The sequence below is a fragment of the Canis lupus genome, chromosome 2 (genome assembly GCF_011100685.1).
Source record: "Canis lupus familiaris isolate Mischka breed German Shepherd chromosome 2, alternate assembly UU_Cfam_GSD_1.0, whole genome shotgun sequence".
Taxonomy (NCBI): domain Eukaryota; kingdom Metazoa; phylum Chordata; class Mammalia; order Carnivora; family Canidae; genus Canis; species Canis lupus.
The window spans coordinates 83,979,752-84,004,317 of record NC_049223.1 but is presented as its reverse complement, the minus strand read 5'-3'; the positions used below and the strand labels follow the sequence as shown (position 1 = coordinate 84,004,317).

The 24,566-nt window shown below is 63.4% G+C and overlaps 1 protein-coding gene across 1 annotated transcript; it reads left to right on the top strand.

Moving 5' to 3' along the window:
- The first annotated feature begins 2,935 nt into the window (after window positions 1–2,935).
- Window positions 2,936–12,778, top strand: DRAXIN (dorsal inhibitory axon guidance protein). Its single transcript, XM_038529658.1, has 6 exons — window positions 2,936–3,344; window positions 5,526–5,716; window positions 7,466–7,577; window positions 7,940–8,029; window positions 9,208–9,297; window positions 12,504–12,778. The coding sequence occupies exons 1-6, from the start codon at window positions 2,936–2,938 to the stop codon at window positions 12,614–12,616; spliced, it is 1,005 nt and encodes a 334-aa protein (XP_038385586.1). The 3' UTR covers window positions 12,617–12,778.
- Window positions 12,779–24,566: the final 11,788 nt, after the last annotated feature.

Here is a 24,566-nt window from a genome sequence, read left to right as displayed (position 1 = left end):
GAGGCAGAGACCCAGGCAGAGGGAGAAGCAGGATCCATGCAGGGAGCCCGACGTGGGACTCGATCCCAGGACCCCGGAGTCACGCCCTGAGCCAGAGGCAGGTGCTCACCCACTGAGCCACCCGGGTGTCCCTATTTGCAGGGTTCTATAGATGTGATAGGAACAGAGGGAAGAGTGGGATGGAGCATGGAGCCCCCTAGGATCAGAGTCTTGTGAAAAGGCAGGTTGCTGCAGCACAAGACGGCACGCGGGGTCCTTCAAGAGCTGGACAGAGCCGTGTGGGAGCACGACAGGGAGCCCTTGTCGCTGGGACACTGACAAGCTTCCTTCCTGGAGGAGAGGACATTTGGGACGGACCGCAGAGGACGGGCAGGATTTGGACAGAGAGATGGGGGTGGAGGGAATAGGTGGTTTCAAGCAGAGGGAACGGCCCAAGCGGGAAAGACACAGGGAAGGTGGGGTGTGTTTGGGGCCCAGGGAAGAGCCCCTGTTGGCTGTGAGGTTGGGGGGACAGTAGAAGTCAAGGCTGCAAAGCCAGGTCAGGATCACATCCTCCAAGGTCTTGAGCGCCAAGGTAAGGAGTCCACGGTTAAAGGGGAAGGCCTTAGGGAGCCAAGGACCGTTTTAAGTGCATGAGGGTCCCGGTCAGAGGAACGGTCAGCAGTGGGGCCAGGCTAGGGCAGGACGGGGCTGATAGGGTCTGGGCAGAGGCATGGCTCCCGCACGCTGAAACCCCCCGGGCTTGCCCCAGGCTGGCGTGTGCCTGATTTGTGGGGGGCAGTGGGCGGGAGGGGACTGGCGGCCCTGGAGTCGCTGGGGTGCGTTGAGATCTGCAGCCGTTGGAAGAGTCGTGGCAGGAGGACTTCAGGGGGCCAGACTGACGGCCGCGGACGTGATGCCCCGGGGTGTGGGGGGCCTCCTTCCTGGCGCCACCTCCAGGACTCTGCCTGCCCCCCGTCCCCCGGGCTGCCCGGCCCTGTCTCCCAGAGGCCCCTCGGGGTGCGGGCCTGGCTCTGCCCACCCCTCCTCCCGCGAGCCTCTCTGCTCCGGCCCTTCTGCCGTGACCTGCCTCCCGCCCTCTACCCCCAAGGGAGGGGGGGTTCCCAAACTGCCATCCCGTGACATCACGGGGGCGCCCCCGGCCTTCTCCCAGGCCATTGTCCCCCGAGACACAGGCCGGGCCTGGCGGGGACAGCATCCCACTCGGCCCCAGAGCCTTTCTCGTCGCGGGAGTGCAGGAGGCTGGCCAGGCCCCCCTGGAGAGCGGCCTGCACCTGCCTCACCCGGAAAGGGGTTCCAGGGGTCCCCGCGCAGAGCAGTCCTGCACTGGCAGGCCGTGGGAGGGCCCTCCTCCCGCCCAGCCGCTTCGGGAGCTCTAGAGCCGCCCGGCTGCCCCCCTGGGCCTCCGCAGCCCCTTCCGGAAGGGCTGCAGGGGAGGCTGGCGGGGGCACCCTCCTGGGGGTGAGGCAGGGGCGCCCGGGACAGCCGGCGGGCTGCGTGCTTTACCTTCTCCGCGGCGGAGGGGTCATGCCAGGGCACCCCAGGGTCCCACATGGCTCCCAAGGGTGTGCAGGCAGCTCGGAGCTGGGAGGTGACCGGACGGCCTCTGTCTCCGTGTCTGTGGTCCCAGGGGAGCAGAGCAGAGGGTGGTGCTGGGGACTGGGACTCACGGGGGACCAGGCCACCCCAGGGGGACGAAGGGAGAGCAGGATAAAGGACGGTGGGGGCCAGGCAAGGTGCGAAGACCTGCTGCCCCCTGCCCCCCCCACCAGCCTGGTCGGCCTGGCCCGGGGGGCTCCAGCCTCCCCGCCCGCTCCAAGGGCCTCACTGGGAGCTGGCTGACCATGAGGCTGGTGGGGGAGCAGGGGGTGCGGGGGAGGTGGTGACGGGGCAGCTCCAGAACCGAGGAGGCCGGGGAGAGACCCGGGAGTGACCACAGCCCCACCAGCCTCTCCTCGGCCCTGGGCCATCACATGGCCACAAATCCAAGGGAACGGTCGCTAAGCGCCTTGGCCGGCCTAATGGGGTACGCGGGAGGCCCGGGAGGCCGTGGAGCTTCAGTCAGCCTGGCCAGCCTGTTGCCGGACCTGTCGGGGCGCGAGAGCCTGGTACGGGGGTGGGGGCCGAGGCCAGGGCCACGGGGGATGGGCCCCGGGCTTCGGCAGACACCCCACCCTCCCCCAGCCAGGGGACGTCAGGGGTGCTCCCCCCCGGGGCCCCGCGTGTGGCGGAGAACGGAGGCTTACCCCGACGGTGGTGGGGTGGTGGTCGGGTGGGCTCACCCCCCACGGCCGCCGTCGGAGCCCAGCTCCAAGGTGCTCGGCCCCAGCAGGGTCAGCGGGGGTCGCAGCCGCCGGCCCCGGGAGGAAAGCGAAGGGGAGAGACAGGACTGGGCTGTCTCGGGGCAGCCACGGGCGAGCGCCCGGGCCCAGACACGGCAACGACACGTGCGGCGCTTAGTCTCGGCTCCGGAAAACGCTGGGAGCCCCTCGAGAGCCGCGGGGAAGGAGCGAGTGATAGAAACTCCCGTGAGCGCTGAGCCTGACGCTGAGTCCAGCCCCGGGGACAGGCCCGCCTCTGGGCTCAGAAGGACTCGGCCCTTCCGGGGGCTTGGCGAAGGGGCCAGGTATGCGCGGAGAAGGGAACGTTCTAGACTAATCTGGAACCTGCCTGGAGCTTGGACTCTAAACCAGGCCTTCCAGCCGGGGCACCCTGGTCTCCCCGCCGGCCTCCAGGGCGCCCCGACCCCGGCCGCCGGATTCTGCAGCCCTGCGGGCCCGGGGGCGTCTCCACAAGCTGCCGAATGTCCCCCGGACAGAGCCCCCTCCGCCCCTGCTGAGCCGCGGGCCCTAACGGGCGCGGAAGGCGGGGAAGCAGGCGACAGGGGCTGGCTGCACCGGGCCTCACGGGCTGCTCCTCTTCCAGACCAGAGCCCATGGCCAGGCCCGGCACCCACGCTGTCCCCGTGCTGTTCGCCGCCCTCCTGCTGCTCCTGGAGCTGCGCCCGGCAGGCTCCCTGGGCCCCGGCGCCCCCGCGCGGAACCTCCCCGAGAACCACATCGACCTCCAGAGCCCGGCGCTGTGGGTGCCGCAGGCCAGCCACCACCGCCGCCGGGGCCCGGCCAAGAAGGAGCGGGCCCAGGACGGGACTGTGGCCTCCACCACCAGGCAGGCCTCCAGGCTGCCCGGGCAGAGGCCTGCGGGCCTGCTGCAGGACGAGGACCCGCTCCTGGGGCTGGCGCTGCCCTACCCTGAGAAGGACAACCGGCCTCGTGGGTCAGAGAGGGTCAAGAAACGCGGCAGGGAGCACAAGAGGCGCAGGGAGAGGTTGAAACTGCACAGAGGTAGCCGGAGGTCTGCCCTGGAAGGGGGGGCACGGGGGAGGGGGCCGTGAGGGAAGTGAGGACCCTGGGAGGATGTCGGGAGCCCCGGAGAGGGCAGGCACTGAGCCCCCGGGGGGGGTGTCTCTCTGAGGTCAGAGTGATGCGATGGGGGCGCCGGGCGAGGCCGGGTGGTGGAGCTTGGGGGAGGAGGGAGGCATAGCCGTTGAAGCTCAGCCCGAACAGTGAAGGATCCTCCTCAGTCAGGAAGTTCCCCCTTGTGTCTGACCTAAATCCACCGCACTGTGAGCCCCGGACAGAGATGCACTAGCTCGGGGGCCCCTGTGCGCATCACTGACCCGAGTCCAGGGCTCAGACCGGGCGCCCAGACGCTGAAGCCAGGTGTGCCCAGGCCGGGGTTGTGGCCCTGCCCCTTACCAGCTGTGCCCCGGGGCAGGTCAGCCTCCCGTGCCTCAGTTTCCCCGTCTGCATGAGGACGATGGCCCCGCGGACCCTAGTGTGGAGTCCTAGATGACTCAGACGCTTGGGAGGGCAGCCGGCAGGTCGGGCGTCACAGGCCAACCCTGGACTTGTTCTCAGGCTGGGATCCCCGTTCTCCAGGCCGGACCCAGATGAGCTGGGGAGAGATGTGCTGTCGTACCCCCCCCGCCCCGTGTGTCCCCTGGGGTGCTCCCCGGCTCCGACTCTCCCCCACATCCCCGAATGCCCGTGAGGGCCTAGCTGCCCCCTGGCCGGCCGCCCCCGCCCTGTGCCCGCTCAGCTCCCAAACAAACACGTCCCGGCAGGTGCCCCCCCCCCACGCCCTGCCCCGGGCGGCTCCTCCGGGGGCAGCTGGCCCCGAGGCCACCTGGCAACCTGGGCTCCCGAGTCCCTTGGCAGACCAGGTCCCACAGATGTGAGATGGGTGTTGTTGCGCAGGAGGAGAGACAGAGGCTCACCCCCCGCCCCCGGCCTGCAACAGCCGGGCTTGCTTCCCCGCCAGGCCTGCCCACCCCCGTGGGCGGCACACTCAGGAGGGCCCAGCTGACTCGGCCCCCACCGCCGGAGCCGCGGGTCAGGCTGCGGAGGGGACGCCGGCATCCTCGAGGACGCTGGGGCCGTCAGCTCGTCCCGGCTCAGCGCCGGGCCCCAGCTGCATGGGGCCAAGGGGACCCCTAAGTGGGGGAGGAGGCCGTGGAGGTCTCCAGGCCAGGTCCAGCCCTGCTCACGTGCCGTACAGCTCCGGTGACTGGGTCCCCGTTGCCCCGTCTATAAAATGAATGGGGTGGATTTACTGGTCCCCGAGTCCCCTTTTGACTCTTTGGGACTTGTTTTTGGGGCTTGGGGTGGCCTCAACTGGCCCAACCAAACGTACACTCGGAGCTTGCCTGAGAAGGAGGCGAGGATGAGTCCAGGCGCCCCGGCTTCTCTCAAAGTCCCTTTGTTCTTGACCCCCCACCCCGACGCACCCTGCACGCTGTCCCCTCCGCACTCAACCTCCCGCAACGGCCCTGAGTCTTGGGAGGTGGCATCAGTGGTTAAAAGGCATTGGCTTCGTGCTCAGAGGGATCTGGGTTTGAATCCAGGCTCTGCTGCTGCTGGCTGCCGGCTGACCTCTCTGCGCGTCAGTCCCCCCATACGTGAACCTGAAGGAGCACCCAGGTCCTAGGCGAACCCCAGGAGAGGGGTTAGATAGAGTAACACCCCTAAGGAAGGATCCGGCCCACGACGGGGCCCGGCACACAGCAGGGTGACGATCGTCACCGCGTAGGAAGCACCTGTTCATAGAGGATAAGCTGCGGCTCCTACTTGTCCAGGTCCTCTCCCCCGCGATGCCGCTCATCACGTTATCCCCCCACTCAAACCGCACCTCTTCCAGGAAGCCTCCCGTGGTCAATCCCACTTAGTTCCCATTTGTCGCACTTGCACCCAACCCGGCCTTGAACGTGCTGGAACGTTCCTTCAGAGAAAGCATCCTTGGGCCGACCGTCTCCCCAGCAACACCACAAGTTCATTCGCCACGTCCCCTCCCTCTTCTCTCCCCGCCCCGCCGGCCCCTCATCACCTCCAGGAAGGTGGGCAGCAGGAGCGCTGGCTGAGCCCACGCCTGTCCCCCGGCCCTGCCGCCGCCCTGCTTGGGGCTGAAGACGGGCCTTGCCGTGGGCTGACGCGGATAAAGGCCCTGTTGCCCGCCCCGTGTCTCAGGCCGCGCCGTGCTCCGAGGCCCTAGCTCCCTGATGAAGAAAGCAGAGCCCTCCGAGGACCAGGCCCTGGAGGCCACCATGGAGGACTCCTCCACCAGCCTGGCCCCCACCATTCTCTACCTAACCACCTTTGAGGCGGCACCTGCCACGGAGGAGTCCCTGATCCTGCCTGTCACATCCCTGTGGCCCCAGGTAAGGGGCCCCAGACCAGCCGGAGACGGAGGCCCGGGGGTGGGAGGCAGCTGGCCGAGGCCTCCGAGCCAGGGGGGCGGGCGCCTGTGCAGCCCAGCTGCACCCCAGTGCACGCTCTGTCCTGGGAGGGCTGCTACCGTCCGGGAGGAAGGGGTCCCAGGGGCTCAGTCCAGGGACAGGCAAGGAAGCGGGTGCCAGCTCAGCACGCTGGCTCTGCGTGGGAAAGAGCAGGGGCCTCGGGGAGGAGCAATCCTACGTTTGCCCAAAAGTCCAGAGAATAATAATAGTAATAATTTAAAAAGCCATGTCCCCAGGGCTCCTGGGTGGCTCAGTCGGTCAAGCATCTGCCTTCAGCTCAGGTCATGATCCCAGGACCCTGGGGTCGAGTCCTGCATCTGGTGCCCTGCTCAGCGTGGGGGGTGGGGGGGTCTGCTTCTCTCTCTCCCTCTGACCCCCCTGTTCCTGCTCACACCCACACATACACTCTCTCTCTCTCAATGGAATACATAAAAAATCTTTTAAAAAAAATAACCATGTCCCCATGACACAGAATTAATAAACGTAAGTCAGCACTTTGAGCTATCTGCTTCAGATCTTCCAAAAATCCACATGGCGCACGCAAGCCCAGGTGGCAGACGGGCGCGCCGTCGGTGATTGTAGACGGACGGGCACGGAGGAGCTACTAGCATCATTCTCGGAACTAACAAGAGGCGCACCCTTCTTGGACCCCTTCCGTGGCTTTGAATTTTTTCCCAAATATGATTATTTAAGGTGATCAATAAAGTATATGCATAGAAGAAATAAGACTTTTTAAGCAGTAGGTCATTCTTACTCCCTTTTGGGTCTTGTTCCTCCCAGCCCTTGAGATTTTTTTTTAAGTTTCATTTTTAAGGGGCGCCTGGGTGGCTCTGTCGGTGAAGCGTCTGCCTTGGGCCCAGGTCACGACCCCGGGGTCCTGCTGCTGGGCGGGGGGGGGGGGGGACTCTGCTTCTCCTCCCTCTGCTCCTTTCCCCCTCTCACGCTCACTCTCTCTCCCAAATAGATAAATAGGATATTTTTTAAAAATTTATTCTTTAAGTCATCTCCACGCGCACCACGGGGCTCCAACTCACAGCCCCGAGGTCACAGTCGCACTCTGCACCGACTGAGCCTGCAGGCGCACCTCCTCCCCTTGAGATTCTGACAAAAGCTAGGGACCCTCTCCAAGGACCACCTGGCGGCGATCCACGCTGTCCAAGGCCTCCTGAGGCCCGTCGGTTGAGAGCCCAGCCCTCGAAGATGCCATTAGGGCCCATGTCTGACCCCCAGGACTGCCGGCCAGGGCTGTGAGCCCAAAGGAGCTGTGGCCTCAGGCGCCACAGAAGAGCTTTTTGGGGGGAGAGAAGGGGCGGGGAAGTGAGTGGGTGAGCAAAGGCCTCATCCAAGCCCCGCCCCCCGCAGCACAGGTGTAGAGACCCGCCAGCAGGTGCACCTGCCGCCCCAGCCGCTCCCCCACAGGCCCGGAGGGATATCACCGGCTGCACCACCCCTGCACCATCGGGCCCTCCCGCGGGGTGGCGGCTGCGCGGCCTGGGAGCTGCCTGAGTGCGGCTGGAGCGGGGCCTGGGCAGCTGTCCCCGTGTCCCCCCACCCCGGGCTGGGCTTCCAGGCTGGCCTCTGAGGATCCCTCCTTTGCCCTCGGGCTCTGGGGGCCCCCATTTCCGCTCCCGCTGTGGGAGCTCCAGGCCCCCCCTCGTGCGCTGTCTGCAGGCTCCGCCCAGGCCTGACGGGGAGGTAATGCCCACGCTGGACATGGCCTTGTTCGACTGGACCGACTACGAAGACTTAAGACCCGAAGTCTGGCCCTCTGCGAAGAAGAAAGGTATGTCCGCCTACCCTGCCAGCCCCGTGTCGGGGCGGGGGCCCCGGGGAGCCCAGCCTGACCTACAGATGTCCCGGGGGGGGGGCGAGGAGCGGAAACGGGAGCTGACAACGGGGTGCACATGTTGCTATCGGGCCCGATGGCGTGCTCGTGCTTTCCTCCGGCAACTCCTTTTACCTGCAAAAAACCCACAACCTGCTGGGTCTATCCTACCATCGATCCCATTTTAAAGAGGAGACGACTGAGCCAGAGAGGTGGACAGTCCTGTCCACGCGGCCCAGCGCAGGGGGGCAGCACGGGCCGGCGCTTGGTCGCTCTGGCCTGCGGGCGTCGCTTCTGAAGGCGCATCTTCTTGTCCCCAGAGAAACACCGGGGGAGACTCTCCAGCGACGGTAACGAAACATCCGCGGCTACAGGGGCGCCGTGCAACCACCACCAGGACTGCCTGCCAGGTACCTGAGTAGCGTCCACACGCAGGGCAGGAGGCTGGGAGCCGGGGGGTGGGGGGGTGGGGGGGTGGGGGGTGGGGGGGGTGGGAGGGGCGGGTCGGACGTCCCGGGGGGGGGTGCCCCCCCAGATGACCGATGCTAACAGCCATGTGGGAAATCCCCATAGCAACCCGCGGAGAGGGCCCCTCCCATGGCCACTTTCCCCGGCCTGGAAGTGGAACCCCGGAGAGGCTGAGTGTCTCTGCTGAGGTCACACAGCCAGGAGGTGGCTCCGGCCGGGGCCTGTCTGGTCCTTAACCACCGCCCCACGCTGTCCCTCGACTTCCTCCTCCTAACACCTGCTCGGGCTTGATTCTGCCCTCGTCCCCTTAGGACGCTGCCGGGCCTGAGGGGCAGGTGCCGTCCCGACGGCCTCACCTGTGCAGCAGCTGCGCCCATCATCCCGTTTTGGCTGGCGTCCTCAACTCCTGGCCCTTGTTGGGTCCGTGGGGACCCCCCCGGGAAGCAGACACTGGGGTGGGGGGTTCCAAGTGCAGCAGGTTTACTCTGGGGGAAGAGGGCAGGCCTGTGAATGGCCTATGGGGGAGGGAGCCGGACCGGACCCAGAAACCGGGGAGGCGGTCTCTGCCAGCCCACGGGGAGCGCCGGGGCAGGGCTGCAGCCCACAGAGCCCACGTGGGCGGGAGTGGCCAGGCCTGGTCGCCCTGCTGTGCCCGACCCTGGCTGGGCTGCGGGGGAACCCGGGTGACATCGGCCCGGGGGTGCCTGAAGGTGCTGCAGGCCGCCGGCTGACTGCCCCTCACCTCCCGACAGCAAGAGGGGAGACCAAGCCCGCTTCCGCGGTGCCCCTGCCTCGGGCCTCCCCGGGACCTCCTTCTGGGCCGTCCGGTGGCTCCCCGGGGGCCTCGGTGTCCCCATTGTCGAAGAAGGTGTTGCAGCAGGTGTCCCCAGGGCCCCCCCAGCTGCTCTGGCCCCTCCTGCCCCGCCTGCGTGGGCCAGCTGGGGTCCCTGCCACCGGCCCCGCGGGGCCCTGGCCCTGAACATCCTCGGTGGTCCTGGTAGGGGGCCTTGTGCAGCAGGCGGCCCTGCCTCGGAGATGACGGATCTCCTGTCCGGCGGGACTGTGTGCGTGTCGGGGAGGGTCTAGGCGGCTGGGCCGACCGAGCTTGCTGTGTGGGCAGGGACCTGCTGTGACCTGCGGGAGCACTTCTGCACGCCGCACAACCGAGGCCTCAACAACAAATGCTTTGATGACTGCATGTGTGTGGAAGGTGAGCCTGCGCCTGTGGGGCAGGGGTCCCCCGGTTCTGCACGGAATAGGGGCGGAGACGTCCTGGCAGAGGGCGGGCCGGGGCCGTGGGGAAGGAGAGGGTGGCAGGATCCCTTGGGAGCAGCGCCACTCGGTGCCTCCCCAGTCTGTGAACTCATGGAGTCTCGACTCCTGGCATCGTTTCTCAGATTTGCTTTCCTCGCCTCTTGAAACACAAGCTGGCGTGATCGCCGGCGAGATCGGAGGTGGGAGAGGGAGGAAGGGAGCGCGTGTCTCCAAATAAGACAGAATCTGAGAAGCCTGGCACTTTACCCCCGAATTCTACCCCGGGGCCGGCATTCCCGGGGTGAGAACGAGGGCTGGGCGGCGGTGGCGGTGGCTTTCCACCAGCCCGGCGGCGTCCTTCACGCTCCCGAGCTCCCGCCCAGGTGTGCCCGGCTCTGTGCCCAGCACGTCACTCCAGTTATCTCTCATCATCCTCGCAACCGTCCCAAGTTAGGACCTGTTACTGGCCCATTTCACGCCTGAGCCAACTGAGGCACGGAGAGGCTAAGCCACCTGCCCAAATTCACGCAGCTGGAAAAGTCGGGGAATACTTCTAATTTCGTCCTCCGAAGCATTTCCAGTATATGTGTTTGAAATAAGGAGCCCCCGCTTGCCGTCACTCGGCTTAGGACTTACCAGCTCCCACCAGTCCCGGCCGTCTTCCCCCCACTCAGCTCCCCGATTCCAGTCTGATTTCAAAGCGACTCTGGGGAGTGCATCTTCCACCTGCGAATATTTCAGGATATATCTCTAAAAAGATAAGGATTCCTTTAAAAAATAAAATACCGGGGCGCCCGAGCGGCTCAGCCGGTTGAGTGTCCGACTGTTGCTCTTGTCTCAGGTCACGATCTCCGGGTCGTGGGACTGAGCCCTGAGTCGGCTCCACGCCGAGTGCAGCCTGCTTAGGATCCTCTCTCTCCCCGTCTCTCTGCCCCCCCTCTTGCTCTCCCAGGCACACGTGCTTTCTCTCTCTCTCTTAAAAAAAAAAGTGAACAATAATTACTCAATATTGTTCAGTAGCTAAACGGTTGCTCACATGCCCTGAGTGGGAGAATTTGGTCTCCGCCCTTCTATTAACCATCCTGAGACACAAGCCCCGTTTTTGCTCAGATTAGCCTCAAAAATTATCTGCTGTGACAGCAATAAAGCTACTTGGGTCTAGTCAGTGAAGAGATATCTACCGAGTGCTCTCGAAGGTTCTGGACCTTTGAGATGCCGGGGCAGAGAGAACTGGCAAGCGGCTCCCACGGATTCCATTCTAGCGAGATGCGCAGATATTAAGCAAATAAGGCGACAAGATGTCTTTAGAAAGAAATAAAGACTCCAAAGAAAATCAGGGTGGTCCGATGAGGAGTCAGAGTTGTTTTAGAAAGGACAGCGGGCGGGAGGGAGGTGTGGACCCGGCCACCTGAGGATGGAGGGTGCGGGGAGCAAGGGAGGGCCCCACCCATGCAAGAAGCAGGGCAAAGGCCAGAGTGAGGCTGGCGTGTTGGAGCGCCCCGGCCCACGGTGGCCCACAGAGAAGGTGGCTGGAGGGGCAGGGCGCGGGGGACGCTGGCGGAGACCATCACGCAGGACCTGGCTTGATTTATAACGGAGGGCGTCGGCCGGCTGTACACTGGGCAGTGACCTGGCCTGCCTGCGGGCCTCTGGGGGCAGGAGCGGAGGCCGGGAGGGCCCATGGAGGTGAGGGGATGGAGGCAGGCAGGGGTGGCGAGGGGCGGGAGATGTGGAAACGACCTCCAGTTACCTGTGTGCAGGGCTGAGGCCCCATTTCACAGAGCAGGAGACTGAGGGGTGCAGGGGGCAAGAGGGCAGTGCAGCCCGGGGAGTCCCGACAGCACTGAGGTCCCCTCACAGCTCCTGGGCCCCTAGGTCCACCCCGGCGCCCAGGTGAGGGGATGCGGCCCTACTGAGCTGCACGTGCCAGGTTGGTCCGGGCTGGGCGGCCCCTCTGGCCAGGGAGCCTTCCTTCCTTCTTTCCTGCCCTGGACCCTCTCCAGGCCACCCCCGAAGCCCCTGCAGCTCATTTCCTCTGATCCCTCTGAGTCAGAAAGGAAGCTCTTGCTTCCTCCCTGGAGACTTAGGTTCCAGAAAAGAAAAAAGAAGCTGGAAGTGACCGCCCAGGCGGCTCATGAGAGCCGGTCCAGGAGGAGGCTGTCACCAAGGTGCCACGCGGGAGGGACTCCCGGCTTCCTCAGCCCAGGGTCCTCGGCCAGCCTGGGTCGTGGACGGTTCTGGAAGGACTTCCGTGGGAGCCAAGCACTCCTGCTCGTGAGTCCCCGGCCGCTTCCCAAGTGTCACTCGTGTGGCCCCATGACCCAGGTGTAAACTCCAGGCCCCTGAAAGCACAAGCTTCACAGCGGTTCCTTTATCCTCTCGGGAGCGACACAAGTGGATCCTAGAGTAGCCACGTCCTCTGCCCCCGGGGCCACGCCTGACCTGAAGTGCAGGGATTGCTCGGGCCACACTCACACCACCCAGCAGGGGTGGCCTTCTGAAGCCTCGAATGAAAAATATGCTTAGCCGTGTCTCCCAGGGGACGCCTGTGGCCACGACAGACGGAGCTTCGGCTCCGACCCCTCCCCGCGGTGGCCAGGAGGGCCACGCCCACGCCAGCTTGAGTGGTCGGGGAGGGTCTCCGAGACCTCAAGGCCCCAAAGAGGCCAGTGATGCAAAGCTTGGGCCAGGGAGTTTGGCTGCGAGAACAGCAAGTGCAAAGGGCCTGAGGCAGCACATGGCTGGGTGTTGAGGAAAAGCAAGAAGATTGTGTGGCTGGAGCTCGTGAAGAGGAGAGCGGACGGGAAGGGGCAGACAGGAGGCAGGTCCAGGTCCCGGGGGTCTTGCAAGCCAGAGAGGGAAGTTTGGATTTCCTTTTGAGTACGGGGGCGGGGGTCTTGGGGGTTTTATAGGGGAGGTTGGAGTCCGCCTTCCTTTGTCACTTTTTTTAACAGACCCTGCATCCTCGAGGCATCGCCGCAGGAACAGCGTCGGGCTCTAAATAGCCTCGAGCTCCATCTGTCTCTCCTTCCTTTCGCCTTTTTAAAGGCTTTTTTAAGCCGGCTGGGCTGGGCTGCCAGTGGGGACGGGGCGGGCGGGTTGTGCGGCAGAAGAGGAGGGCGCGGGCTGGGGGCGCCCCTGACCCCTGCCTCCCTCGCTCAGGGCTGCGCTGCTATGCCAGGTTCCACCGGAACCGCAGGGTCACCCGGAGGAAGGGCCGCTGCGTGGAGCCCGAGTCGGCCGACGGCGACCAGGGGTCCTTCATCAACGTGTAGCAGCCCCGCGGGGGGCGCCCCCCACCGGCCTGGGGACCCCGCAGGTTTGGAGAAGCCGGACGTTTTGTTGACAGCTAGTGGGCGACCCGATGGGGCCCAGAGACCGGGGCTGCGGGCTGGAGCCCGGGACCCTCGGCCCGGAGGGGAGCCCCACGCCAGCTGCCCCCCACCCCTGCCCCCCGCCCGCCCCAGTCCCGCCACGGCGGTGTGGGGAGCGCCCCCCACGGCCCGGCCTCGGCACTGCAGCGGCCTCGAGTCCACGGAGAGGCTTCCCTCGACGGGAGGAACTGCCCGAGACTCGCGGAAGCCGCAGCCGGGGCCAGAGGCTCCGTGTCGCAGGCGCGGCCCAGCACGGCCCTGCGTTGTCTCCCCACTGAGCTCCCACAACGACCGTCCAGAGGAGGCATGACCGCCGTCTTCCAGGCGGGGAGACCGAGGCAGAGCCCGCTGGGACTTGTCCAGGGTCCCAGATGGATGCTCCTCACACCTCACCCTGTAAGGGCCCCCGGGGTCTGACTACCACGCAGATTCCGGTTGGGTCGAGTCTGCGTTAACAGGCTCCCAGGGTGGGGGGGCGGCCGCGGGGAGGACCCCGCTGAGAGCACCCGGATCCTAGGGAGCAAAGCCGTGCCGAGCTGGAATCTGCTCCCGGGCCAAGCGTGTGGGGCTCCCCGCCCGCATCCCTGCCTCCCCACAACCGGAGGCTCAAGCCGGCCCCCCCGCGGCCTTCAGTGAGACGCGAGCGTTCCCCGGCGGCCCCGTCACCACCGTGAGGTCCGCGGGGCCCGGAGGTGCTCTTCCTTCCTGGACAGAGCGTGCGGCGTCTTCAGCACCGCTGGGCCCCCTCCCGGTAAGGCACGCCGCAGGCAGATTGGCCGCTGCCCCTGGACGCGCTGTCCTGGGATCCGACGTGTTTGGGGGAAGGACCGCAGTGCCGTTCCCCGTCCTGCGGCTCGCTCGCCCGTCCCAGGCCAGGTGCCCTGACGTTGCTCTGACAGCCTCTTTGGCTTCTGTAGTCCATGCCCTTTGGGAATCCAGTGCTGATATGGACGCAAAAAAAAAAAAAAAAAAAAAAGCAAAAATGCACACGTTGTGCACGTGCAGCCACTTTGCACACAGCCTCCGTGGCTCCCGGCCTCCCGCAGACCCTCTCTAGACCCCCCACCCACGCTTCTGCAGCAGAGCCTACTGAGGAGCTGGGGCCCCTGGGAGTCCGGGTGCTGCCTGCAAGTGTCTGCCCCCCACAAGCTGGACCCCCGCTGCCCCAGCACATCTGGCCCCGGGGGTCACTTCGGGAGGGCCGCTTAAGTGCCCCCCACTCCTGGTCGGCCCTCTGGTCCCGGGCCAACCAGGTTGCAAAGGACAAAAGCCTTCCTCGTCCACATTCCCGGCCGGCCTGGACGCCTGCCGAGGGCCCACACCCGCGGGCCTGGGCTGTTTGCTCCCCTGGGAAAACCAGCCGGGGTCAGGGGCCTGGCACCAGCAGAGCAGAGACATCTAGGAGAAACCAAATATCCTTGCTCATTGCTCCCTGTCCACGTTCCACGGGCAAGGAGTCCTCGGGGTGGGGGCGAACGAGGCGAGATGAAAGCCGGCTACCGGGAAACCGAACCCGCGGCGGCTTTGCCAGAGGGCACCCAGGCAGCGCCCGTGCTCTGCGTGTCTTGGGGGGCGGCTGACTGGAGACTGTGACGCAGCCCCGAGGGGGCAGGCCACAGGCAGGACATGCGGCAGGGTTTACGCGTGGCCTTGCATGTGTCAGGGGTGGGGGGTGGGATAACAGGGTGGCCCCGGGACATCAACAGCGGAAAGCATGAAGGGCAGGACAGCGAGGGCCCCGGGGAGCTGTGCTCATGCACCAGGGCAGCTCCACGGCCGGACGGCCGGCGTCTAGCTCTCTGCGAAGGGGGTGGGTGCAAACCTCCTAACACCAGGGTTAGAGACCCCAGAGCCCCCCAGTTCTTCCTTAGGTCTCTCTTAAATTTGTTTGGCAAGTGCAGAGGTCACTTCCCCTTAATCCGGGGTTTCAGCAAGTTTTGACCATAAAGGGCAGGTAAATATTTTAGGTGTGGTCCAATAAAACGGTTCACGGACGCTGAGATTGGAATTTCATATGCTTGTCACATGTTCCGGATACTACCCTTCGTTTGATTTTCCAAAGCCCACTTAGAAATGTAGAAAGCCCCTCCTGACTTGCAGCCGCAAAGCCGGCGGTGGGTTGGATGTGGCCCAAGGGGCCGTCGTTTGCAGGTCCCTGCTCTGGTTGGCTGTGTCCAGCGCGGCTCACGTTAGAATACTTTGGGGAGCCCTCGAAGGAGCGGGTGCCAGGCCCCTGCACAGATGCCGATTCCACTGGTCTGGGTTGTGTCTGGGCTTCGTGTGTGCGAGGCCCCCCAGGCGGGGCCTGAGCTCCAGGCCCCTCGACCCCGCGAGTGCCTGCCGCTGGCGACAAGCTAGTGCCGGGGTGTCGGGTGCGCGGCCCCCGCAACGGGATCCGCTTTGCAGGGTTGGGGGGGCAGGGAGCACCCAGAACCCTGCCCGGAACGAGTTTATAGGACAGCAGAACAGCAAGGAGAGTGGGTGCTTGGGGGGACCCAAGGGGAGCCAGGGAAGCAAAGCCGTTAGGATTTCGCGGGGCGGCCCGTCACCGCCTTGATGACCTGGCCTCCCGTGGGCGGCAGCGAGCATGCGCGTGTGCATCTGTGTGTGTGTGTGTGTGTCTCAGGGAGGGGGCGGCAGAGTGAGAACCGGAGACCTCCGCTGCAGGGAGTGTGTTCTGAACCGAGTCCGGGCGGGTCTGAAGTCGGATCCTCAGCCTCCTCTGGGCGCAGGAGGCTCGGGGTGGGCCGGCAGCGCGGCATCGGGCCGGGGCTCGGCGGGAGTGCGGGGTCCCGGGCCCCAGCCCAGCCCCGCTGACCCCGAGCCGCTGGCGGTGCTGGCCGGGGCAGGGGGGACGGACATCAGGGTTTTAACAAGTTCCCGGGCCGCTCTTGGGCACAATGAAGCGTGAGAGACCCAGGTCTCGGACACATAAAGGGACACAGAAGAGGTGGATGGTCGGGGACGGCTGGCGATTCAGGGCGTCTGCGTTCAGCCGGGAGCCGCAAGTCCGAGGTCTGGTTTGCCGACTTAGCGACCAGCGGGGACCAACTTCCGGGCCCGGGGCCCTGCCTCCCGGGCGGGGGCCTCAGGCTTTGGGTTTTCCGACTCTCCGAGCTTCCCTGGGGTCCTGTGCCTCCTCCTGAACGTGTGGGGCGGCGGGGTGCCGTGCCCCGTAGTCCTGTGATGACGTGTTGCATGTGTTCTCTTGAGCTGTAAATAAAGAGCCGATGGTTGTCGAGCTGCCTCAGTGTCTCTCTCTGCCTCTCCCCGAGACCATCCGGGGCAGGCGGGGAGCACGTTCCCTGCGGGGCCCCGAGTATTTCCTCCACCACGTCTTCGAGCATTTGCGCTGAGCTCAGCGGGAAACAAGACCGTCTCTGTCCTCAGCTGGACCTCTTCGTGCTCCTTCCGTCAGACCTCTGGGTGGGAATTTGGTATCTGCACCTCCCTCTCCATTTTAGGGCTGGGGCAGCCGAGGTCGCAGCAGGCCGGCCTCAGTCGGGGCCTGGGTGGCCACGTGCAGTGAAAAGCAGACGCCGACTCCCCCCGGAATGGGAAGGATAAAGCGCCGCCACCTGACGCGGGGCCTGGGCAGGCTCAGATGGCATCCTGGGAGAGGGCATGAACTGGCCAGGGGGTGGCCTGGCTTGGCACCAGGAGGGCCGTCGCTTATCTCGGTGGCAGCTCCAGCCAGCGCCACCCGGCTCCGCTGAGCTCCCTGCCAGGCCTGGCTGAGGGCAACACAAAGCGAGGCTGCATCGCCGCTCTCGGTGCCTCCGCGTCCTGAAGCCAGGGGGGTCCAGGCTCTCCTGAGGGCTGGGGTACCACAGAGGAGGGAGGCCCCCAAAGGCCTGCTGTCCCTCTGGGACTCTCCCTGCCCAAGCACCACCGAGGGACTGTAGCCTGGATGGAGGCGGGACGGGGAACCCCCTAATCCCGGGTTTCCCAAAACGTGGGCCTGGGACTCCCAGCATCAGGACCCTCCGGGCTGGGCGGGGAGGGGGGGCGCCCAGGTGGTGGTGAAGCGGTGAAGCATCTGCCTTCGGCTCAGGTCGGGATCCCAGGACTTGGATTGAGCCCCACGTCAGGCTCCCTGAGCCTGCTTCTCCCTCTCCTCTGCCTGCCACCCTCCCCACCCTACCTGCTTGGGATGCGAGCTCACTCTCTACCAAATAAGTAAATAACATCTTTTTTAAAATTTATTTATTCATGAGAGACACAGGGAGAATGAGAGTCAGAGACCCAGGCAGAGGGAGAAGCAGGCTCCATGCAGGGAGCCCGACGTGGGACTCAATCCCAGTTCTCCAGGATCACAGCCTGGGCTGAAGGCAGGTGGTAAACTGCTGAGCCACCCAGGCATTCCAGTAAATAAAATCTTTTTTTTTAAGTTTTTTTTTTTAATTTTTATTTATTTATGATAGTCACACAGAGAGAGAGAGAGAGAGAGGCAGAGACACAGGCAGAGGGAGAAAAAGTCTCCATGCAGGGAGCCCGATGCAGGACTCGATTCCAAGTCTCCAGGATCATGCCCTGGGCTGAAGGCAGGCAGTAAACTGCTGAGCCACCCAGGCATCCCAATAAAATCTTAAAAAAAAAGGTCCTCTAAGGGGAGAAAACCAGTTTGTGAGCCCCACTGGAGCCTGTGGCTCAGCGTCTCTAGGGAGGGGGCTTGGCCATCTGCGTGTTTGACGAGCCCCCTGCCTGGGTTTGAGACCGTCCTGAGAGCTCAGTCTCCTCCCCCGCAGGCCCCAGGCGCCTGGTGAGCCTCGCGCTGGGGATGGTGCTGGGGCGTCGAGCCCGAAGCTCCCCCTTCATATGAGCTCCAGGGTCCTCGTCACCGTGGCCCTGCTGCTCAGCATTGCAGACAAGGCTGAAGGCGGATACGCGCCAACGAGTGAGCCGTGATCCTCGTTCACACGGAGGGGCAGCGCGCTGGCTCTGCCCGGGGTCTGCAGTTTGCTGAGCCCCAGGCCTGTACGGCTGACTCCGGGGCGCGTGCTCGCAGAACACTCCGCTAGGCTTTTAAAAACCCCTCTGTCCCGGGACGTCAACTCAAATCCATTTCCTTATTTTTTCAAGATTTTATTTATTTATTCACGAGAGACACAGAGAGAGAGAGAGGCAGAGACACAGGCAGAGGGAGACGCAGGCTCCATGCCGGGAGCCCGATGCCGGACTCGATCCTGGGACCCCGGGGTCACGCCCTGAGCCGGAGGCAGACGCTCCACCGCTGAGCCCCCCAGACACCCCTCAGATCCGTTTGTGCTCATAAGGGTCTGAGCGTTACTGAAGTGAACCCACGGCCACGGGGGTCTCGGCTCCCTGCTGGCAGCCTGGGTGCTGCCCTTGGGGCTCAGGTAGCTGCCCTGGGGTGTCAGCCAGGGTTCTCCAGAGAAGCAGAACCAATAGAATTTGTTTTTTTTTTTTTTTTTTAGAATTTGTATTTACGTATCTTTACACGTCTGTGTATTTATACTGTATTTATGCCGCTCTACTCTGCGGCACCGGCTCACACTCGCGCAGGGCCGGCAATCCGCAGGGCGGGCCTGAACCTCCCGCAGGCGTTGATTCGAGTCTCGAGACCGACCACCTCTCTTCTCGGAGATCTCAGTTTTTGGCATTTCGGGCCTTCACCTGATGAGATGAGGCCCACCCACAGGGTTCTCCTTCACCTGAAGCCGATTGCTTGTAGATGATGACGCCGTCTCGGCTGCGCCTAGGTCAGCCTGTGATTAAATCCTCACCTGCTACAGCTGGGCCGCCACGAGACCGAACACCACTCGTCACGGGGGGGCTCCTGGAGCTCGGCGCCCAGCTCTGGATCACAGCGCCCGGGCACGCAGCAGAGTTGTGTTTGGTGCGTCCTGAAGTTCTGGGCTATCTCGGTCCTTCGTCAGCTTGCACGTCAGGTGGCAGCAGTGACCACCATCTGTCATGTGAGGGGACACACACGTCCTCACCTCACGTCGGGACGGGAAACCCTGCAGGGCGGGGGGTGCGGGAAGGTGGGATCATGGACCTTGCCCCTCCTCCTGCTCCTCGGTGATGGCGGACCCTGACACCTGTCTTTGTGCCCAGGGGACCACGCAGGACGTCCGGGCCCCTCCCGCAGGTGACCGTCCAGAGGGCCAGGCTGGCCAGCCCCGCGCACCGCGGTCCTGGTGTCTGTCCACGCTGGGCCTTGACCTCGCCTCAGGGCGTGTGCAGAGCGGGACGCGAGCTCATCTGCCGGGCTGCACCCACGGGGGGTGGGGGGCACCCTCCCCTTGTGCAGCTGCAAATGGGTGGAGCCGCCCTCCCAGAGCGGGGCACACACCACACCGAGAGATAAAGGCCACTTGTCCAAAGCGGTGCAGCTGGTTAGTAGCAGGTACCAGGGGCCCCAGCCGGGCCTCTCTGACTCCGGGACCCGATTACGTGCCCCCGTCTCACGTTGCCTCTCAAGTGCCACGAGTTTGCTGAGCACCTACTAGGAGTCTGGCACCTGTCCCGCTCGCCCCCTCCACCCCGCCCACACCCCAGGTCACGGGGGCTGCCCGGTGCATCCAGGGCCACCGAGGCTGCTCAGGGCCAGTAGGGGACAGGAGGTCTGCTGGGCAGGCCCCAGCCCTGGGCGGCCAGAACCGAAGGGCATGGCTCCCCTGGGCCGCCTCCCAAAAGGCCCCTCAGGTCAAGGTCCCTCTCAGGGGCCCGGCTGCCTGACCCCAGCGCCCACGTCCCCATTCTTCTGTCTCCCCCACACGGGCGCAGGCTCCCTGCTGCCCGCCCCCAGCAGAGGAAGGTGAGACCTCACGGAGCCCGCAGACCTGGACCCGAGAGCCCCGTGGGCCATTCTGACGCGTTCTCTGGTCCTGACGTGAGCGTGGGCTCTGGAGGGACGGGGCAGGTCTGGTGAGGCCTTGCCAGGATGGGGCTCCCGCCAGCGAGGATCACGGCACCCCGACGAGGCGGCAAAGCCTCAGGGACACCGGGAATCACGGGCTGCATTTTAAAGCTCAAGGCTGAAAAATAAATAAATAATAAAATAAATAAAATAAATAAAATTAAATAAATAAAATAAAATAAAATAAAATAATAAAATAAAATAAAATAAAATAAAATAAATAAAATAAAATAAAATAAAATAAAATAAAATAAAATAAAATAAAATAAAATAAAAATAAAATAAAATAAGCTCAAGGCTGGTTTCGAGGAACCTGACTGGGACCCATGGACGACGGCCGTGATGCTGCCACACGCCCGGATTCTGAGTCACTCGGACACATATTTTGGAAGTGGCCCCCCTGGCTTTGACCAATCATAAAAACAAAAGCGTCCTCTAGAGAGGAGGCCTCTCGCACCTCCCAGCCTTGTCCGGGCGCCTCTGGAAAACCCGGGAAAGGAGAAGTAGCAGAACCCGACTCCCTCTGGGCCCGTGCTGCCCCAGGATCGTGTCCCCTTCCTGGCTCCGAGTGAGCGGTGCTGCGACGTGGTGACTGTCCTGACGAGTCACAGTGGTGTTTGATGCTTCCGGTGTCTTGGCATCAACCAGGCTCTGGGCTGAAGGACAGCGAGTGAAAGCTGGGAGCCCAAGAGAGCCACCCGACCCCAGTCCTACCGGGCTCCACTCGGGGCCCTTAGCCCCTGCCCGTGCCCGGCCGTCTGCTCACGGCAGCTGGCCCTCGGGAGGAGAAAGAAGAGCACAGCCACGGGGGTGTCTGGGGGGCTTAGGGGTGGAGCATCTGCCTTCCACCCAGGGCGTGACCCCGGGGGTCCTGGGATCGAGTCCTGCGTCTGGCTCCCTGCATGGAGCCTGCTTCTCCCTCTGCCTGTGTCTCTGCCCCTCTTTGTGTCTCTCAGGAATAAATAAATAAAATGTTAGAAAAAAAAGGAAGAGCATAGGCGCAGATCCCAAGGCCAACACTGACCCACAGACCCCAGGCCTTCCCTAACCCCGGACCTTAGGCCGAGAAACACAGAGCCTGCATGATGGACACTAGCTGACACAGACCCTGGAGGACAGGTCTCAGGTCAGACCCCAGAAACAGCCCCTGTGCCACCAGGGCCCACAGCTCTGCGTCCAGGCCCTTCTCGGATCTTGCGGAGGGTCCTGCTTTCTGACAGGCACGTGTGACTCCGACGACGGTGTTTCAGTGACGCTCTTGGCTCTTTTCCTTCCCAGTTTGATTTGCCGGCTCCGGAAAGGGAGTGGCTGGGCGGCATCACAGCTGTGGGCCTCCCGCGCCTTGAGAACCAAAGGACCTTAGTGGGAAGGAGCTTCAGAAACCTTTTCATATTCGGTGCCCCGGACTGATTATCACTGTCCTCATTGTCAGGATGCAGAGAAAAATTTGGAGGGATTAGGTGAGAGATTAAGTGACAGATGCAAAGTGGCAGCGGGGGGTGGGGGTGGGCCAGAATGCAGAGGTCTCTAATAGGAAAAGGAGGATGGGGTCTTCTGTCCATCAGAGGGGTCGCCCCTGTGCCTCCATTCAGCAGGATTTATTAATAAATCAGCTGATTTATTAATCAGCAGGATTAAATTCAGCAGGATTTAATTAAAAAATTACCAAAGGAATTTTTTTAAGGATTTTATTTATTCATGAAAAAGACAGAGGCAGAGACACAGGCAGAGGGAGAAGCAGGCTCCATGCAGGGAGCCCCATGCGGGACTCGATCCCGGGACCCCGGGGTCCCACGCCCCGAGCTGAAGGCAGATGCTCACCCGCTGAGCCCCCCGGCGGCCCCTCCAAAGGAGTCTCTGTATGTTAGACTCTCAGGCTCCTGGGGGTCGGGCTAAGCTCACCCGGTGCCCTCAGCAAAGTGTTGACAGTGAGGCAGCTGAGTCCCCGGAGGAAGGTCCGTCTGCCCGTGTCCGGGACTTGTCCGTGGGCTGTAGGTAGAAAGGAAATTTAATTTTTCCGGTCTTTGTTTCCTGCATCACGGGGAGTGACCTCCTGGGGTACCCGCATCCCAAGGGAACTGCAGGGAAGCTAAGAGCCAGTCGTTACCACCGGCCGCCGTGGCTCTCCGGGACGCACTTGTCGCTGCGGCGGGAGTTCTCGGCTCCACACGCCCCCTTCACCTCCGGGACCGCGGAAGGGCTTGGGCCTGACACCAAGTGCCCGGCGTCCGTGGGCAGACAGGGCAAAGGCACGTTTTCCTTACCTGGCCCCCAGGCAGGCTTTGCTCTCTGGGACCTTGGCCAAGTCATCCGAGTGGCAACAGCCTCTCCGGTGACACAGCAGGAGTGGCCGCCCCGCCACGTGAGATGTGAAAAGAGAGCCAAGAGCCTTTCTAAAGGCAGGGCCACCGCCCCAGGCCCGCCCCTCCGCCGCCCCCAGCAGAGCCTGACTCCCAGCGGGACCCTGAGCACAGGCCGAGGGGTGGGTGGCAGGTCGCCCAGGTCCTGTGATGGGAGGAAGCGGTGCACATGCACGTGTCGGCTGGTGTGTGGGTCGGTTCACCCCCAGGGCCTGCTGCGCGCCAGGTGGGCGGCCGAGCACCCCGAGCGAGACCCCCTGTGGCACACGGGGGGGGGGGGGGGCGGCAGATAAGAAATAGCCCGCAGGTAGCCCGAGAGGCCCACACCTTCAGACGTCGATAAGCGCTACAAAGAAAATAGGATAGGGTGCCCCGGCGTCTGGGACAGCGGTCTGGCAATTTCTTAAAAAGGTGACTCGACACCGGCCACGTGACCCGGTCCTTCTGCTCCTGGATATTTTCCCAAATAGGTGTTGGGTGACCGGCCCGGGCGGGTGAGCGGATGAAAGCATCCATCCTGCACGTCTTTCTGGGTCGAAGGCGCAGAGGCAAGGCCTGGCCGCGGCACACAGGACCGGTGCGGGCGCGGAAACGAGCCCCGGTTCCCCCGGCCTGCTCGCCAAGGCCACGACCCCAAAGCCTCGGGGATCCACTCTGCGGGGGATCAGGAGCGGCTTGGGGTGGAAACTCGGGCTCCTGGGAGAGCCGGCACGTTCCTCTGTTGCCCCAGAGCGACCCGCCAAGTCCAGCCACCAGGCCGGGCCCTCGCCCAGGCCGCCAGCCCAGGATGGACGCAGGGTGACCGCGGGAGCCGCGGGGACACTGCATGGCCCCCGCCTGGTGCCCTCCGCTGCCCGCTCGCCCCAGCCTTCGCAGCCCAGCCTGGGCGCTGTCTCCGGGACACAGAGGCTCTAGCCTGAGGGGCCGAACGTAGGGCAGGAGCCAGCGCTCCGGGGCCCAGGCCAGGCGCCCACCAACCGGGGCCTCGGGAAACCCTGTCGCGTCCTCACCTCAGTGGCCCTGCTGGACCGAAGGGCGGGGATGACACCTACACCGCGGGGTCACTGTGACGGAGCGGGTCTCACACTGCCTCCCACCGATGAAGTACTTAATGTCGCCCGTACTCCCGGGACTTGTTCGGGGTGCACTGTGCTCCTTCTGAGGCGACAGCGGTCTCGTTACACATCCAGAGGCTTGGAGGAAACGCGGCGAGGACCTGCGGTGCAAGGGGACTAGCTCCTAGAAGAGGACTGATAGGGACACCTGGGTGGCTCAGTGGGCGAAGCATCTGCCTTCGGCTCAGATCATGATGCCAGGGTCCCGGGATGGAGCCCCACGTCGGGGGTGGAGGGGGTCTCGGCTCAGTGGGGAGCCTGCTTCTCCCTCTCCTTCTGCTGCCCCCCCTGCTTGTACTTGTTCTGTCAAATAAATAAAATCCTTCTAAAAATAATAAAATTAAAACTTTTTTAACAAAGAGAATTAATAAATAATATAATGTTATAATATCCACCATTTATTTGGGAATTACTCTTTTTTTTTTAATTTTTATTTATTTATGATAGCCACACAGAAGCAGGCTCCATGCACCGGGAGCCCAATGTGGGATTCGATCCCAGGTCTCCAGGATCACGCCCTGGGCCAAAGGCAGGTGCTAAACCGCTGCGCCACCCAGGGATCCTGGGAATTACTCTCTTCTAAGATATCACATAACCAATCATTAACAACGCCTTCTGTAGGCGGCCCCATGGCTCAGCGGTTTAGCACCGCCTGCAGCCCAGGGTGTGATCCTGGAGACTCAGGATCGAGTCCCACGTCGGGCTCCCTGCATGGAGCCTGCTTCTCCCTCTGCCTGTGTCTCTGCCTCTCTCTCTCTCTGTTTCTGATGAATAAGTAAATTCATAAAAAAAAAAAAAAAAAAACACCACCACCATTTAGTGCTTACTACCTGCGAGGCGCTGTTCTAAATGCTTTTTCTGTATCAGCAAATCCTAACAGCCCTGTGAGGGAGGTGATCATTATTATCCTCATCTTACTGTGAAAAAACGAAAGCACAGGGAGGCAAAGCAACTTGCCCAAGTTCAAGCAGTAAGTGGCAAAGCCAGGACACAGACACCTGTTCCCCTGTGTGCTGACTCTGGAAAAACCAAGCTCGGTGTGTGGCCATTTCCCAGCTCTCGATCACAGTGGCAGGTGCTGCGGTGCTCTGTCCCCTGGGCTGGAGCATCGAAGCAGGCCCGTGAGCCCTGAGGCCCTGCAAAAAGTCCCCCTTTCTTTGTGTCCGGAGAGAGTCTGTGTGTCTTGATAGGCTCTCCGGACCCTCCCACTCCCCACGGCCAGTCCCAGGCTGTTTCGCAGCCTCCCACCTGGTTTCTCCCTCCTAGAAACAGGAGCAAGCACTCAGACCCACCCTGAGGGGGGACCCCTACCCCAAGTGACGCTCAGGAAAGCGGGTGTTCTCCAAATGAAAATGTTCTCCGGTTACGGTGAAGGGTGGGCTGGGGAGGGGTGAGGGGAGGGAGTGGGAATCAATGCTCCTATTTGGGGTGGGGAGAGGGTAATCGCTAAGAGAGGTGCCGGTTCCCGCCCTTCCTTTCCGCAATTCTTC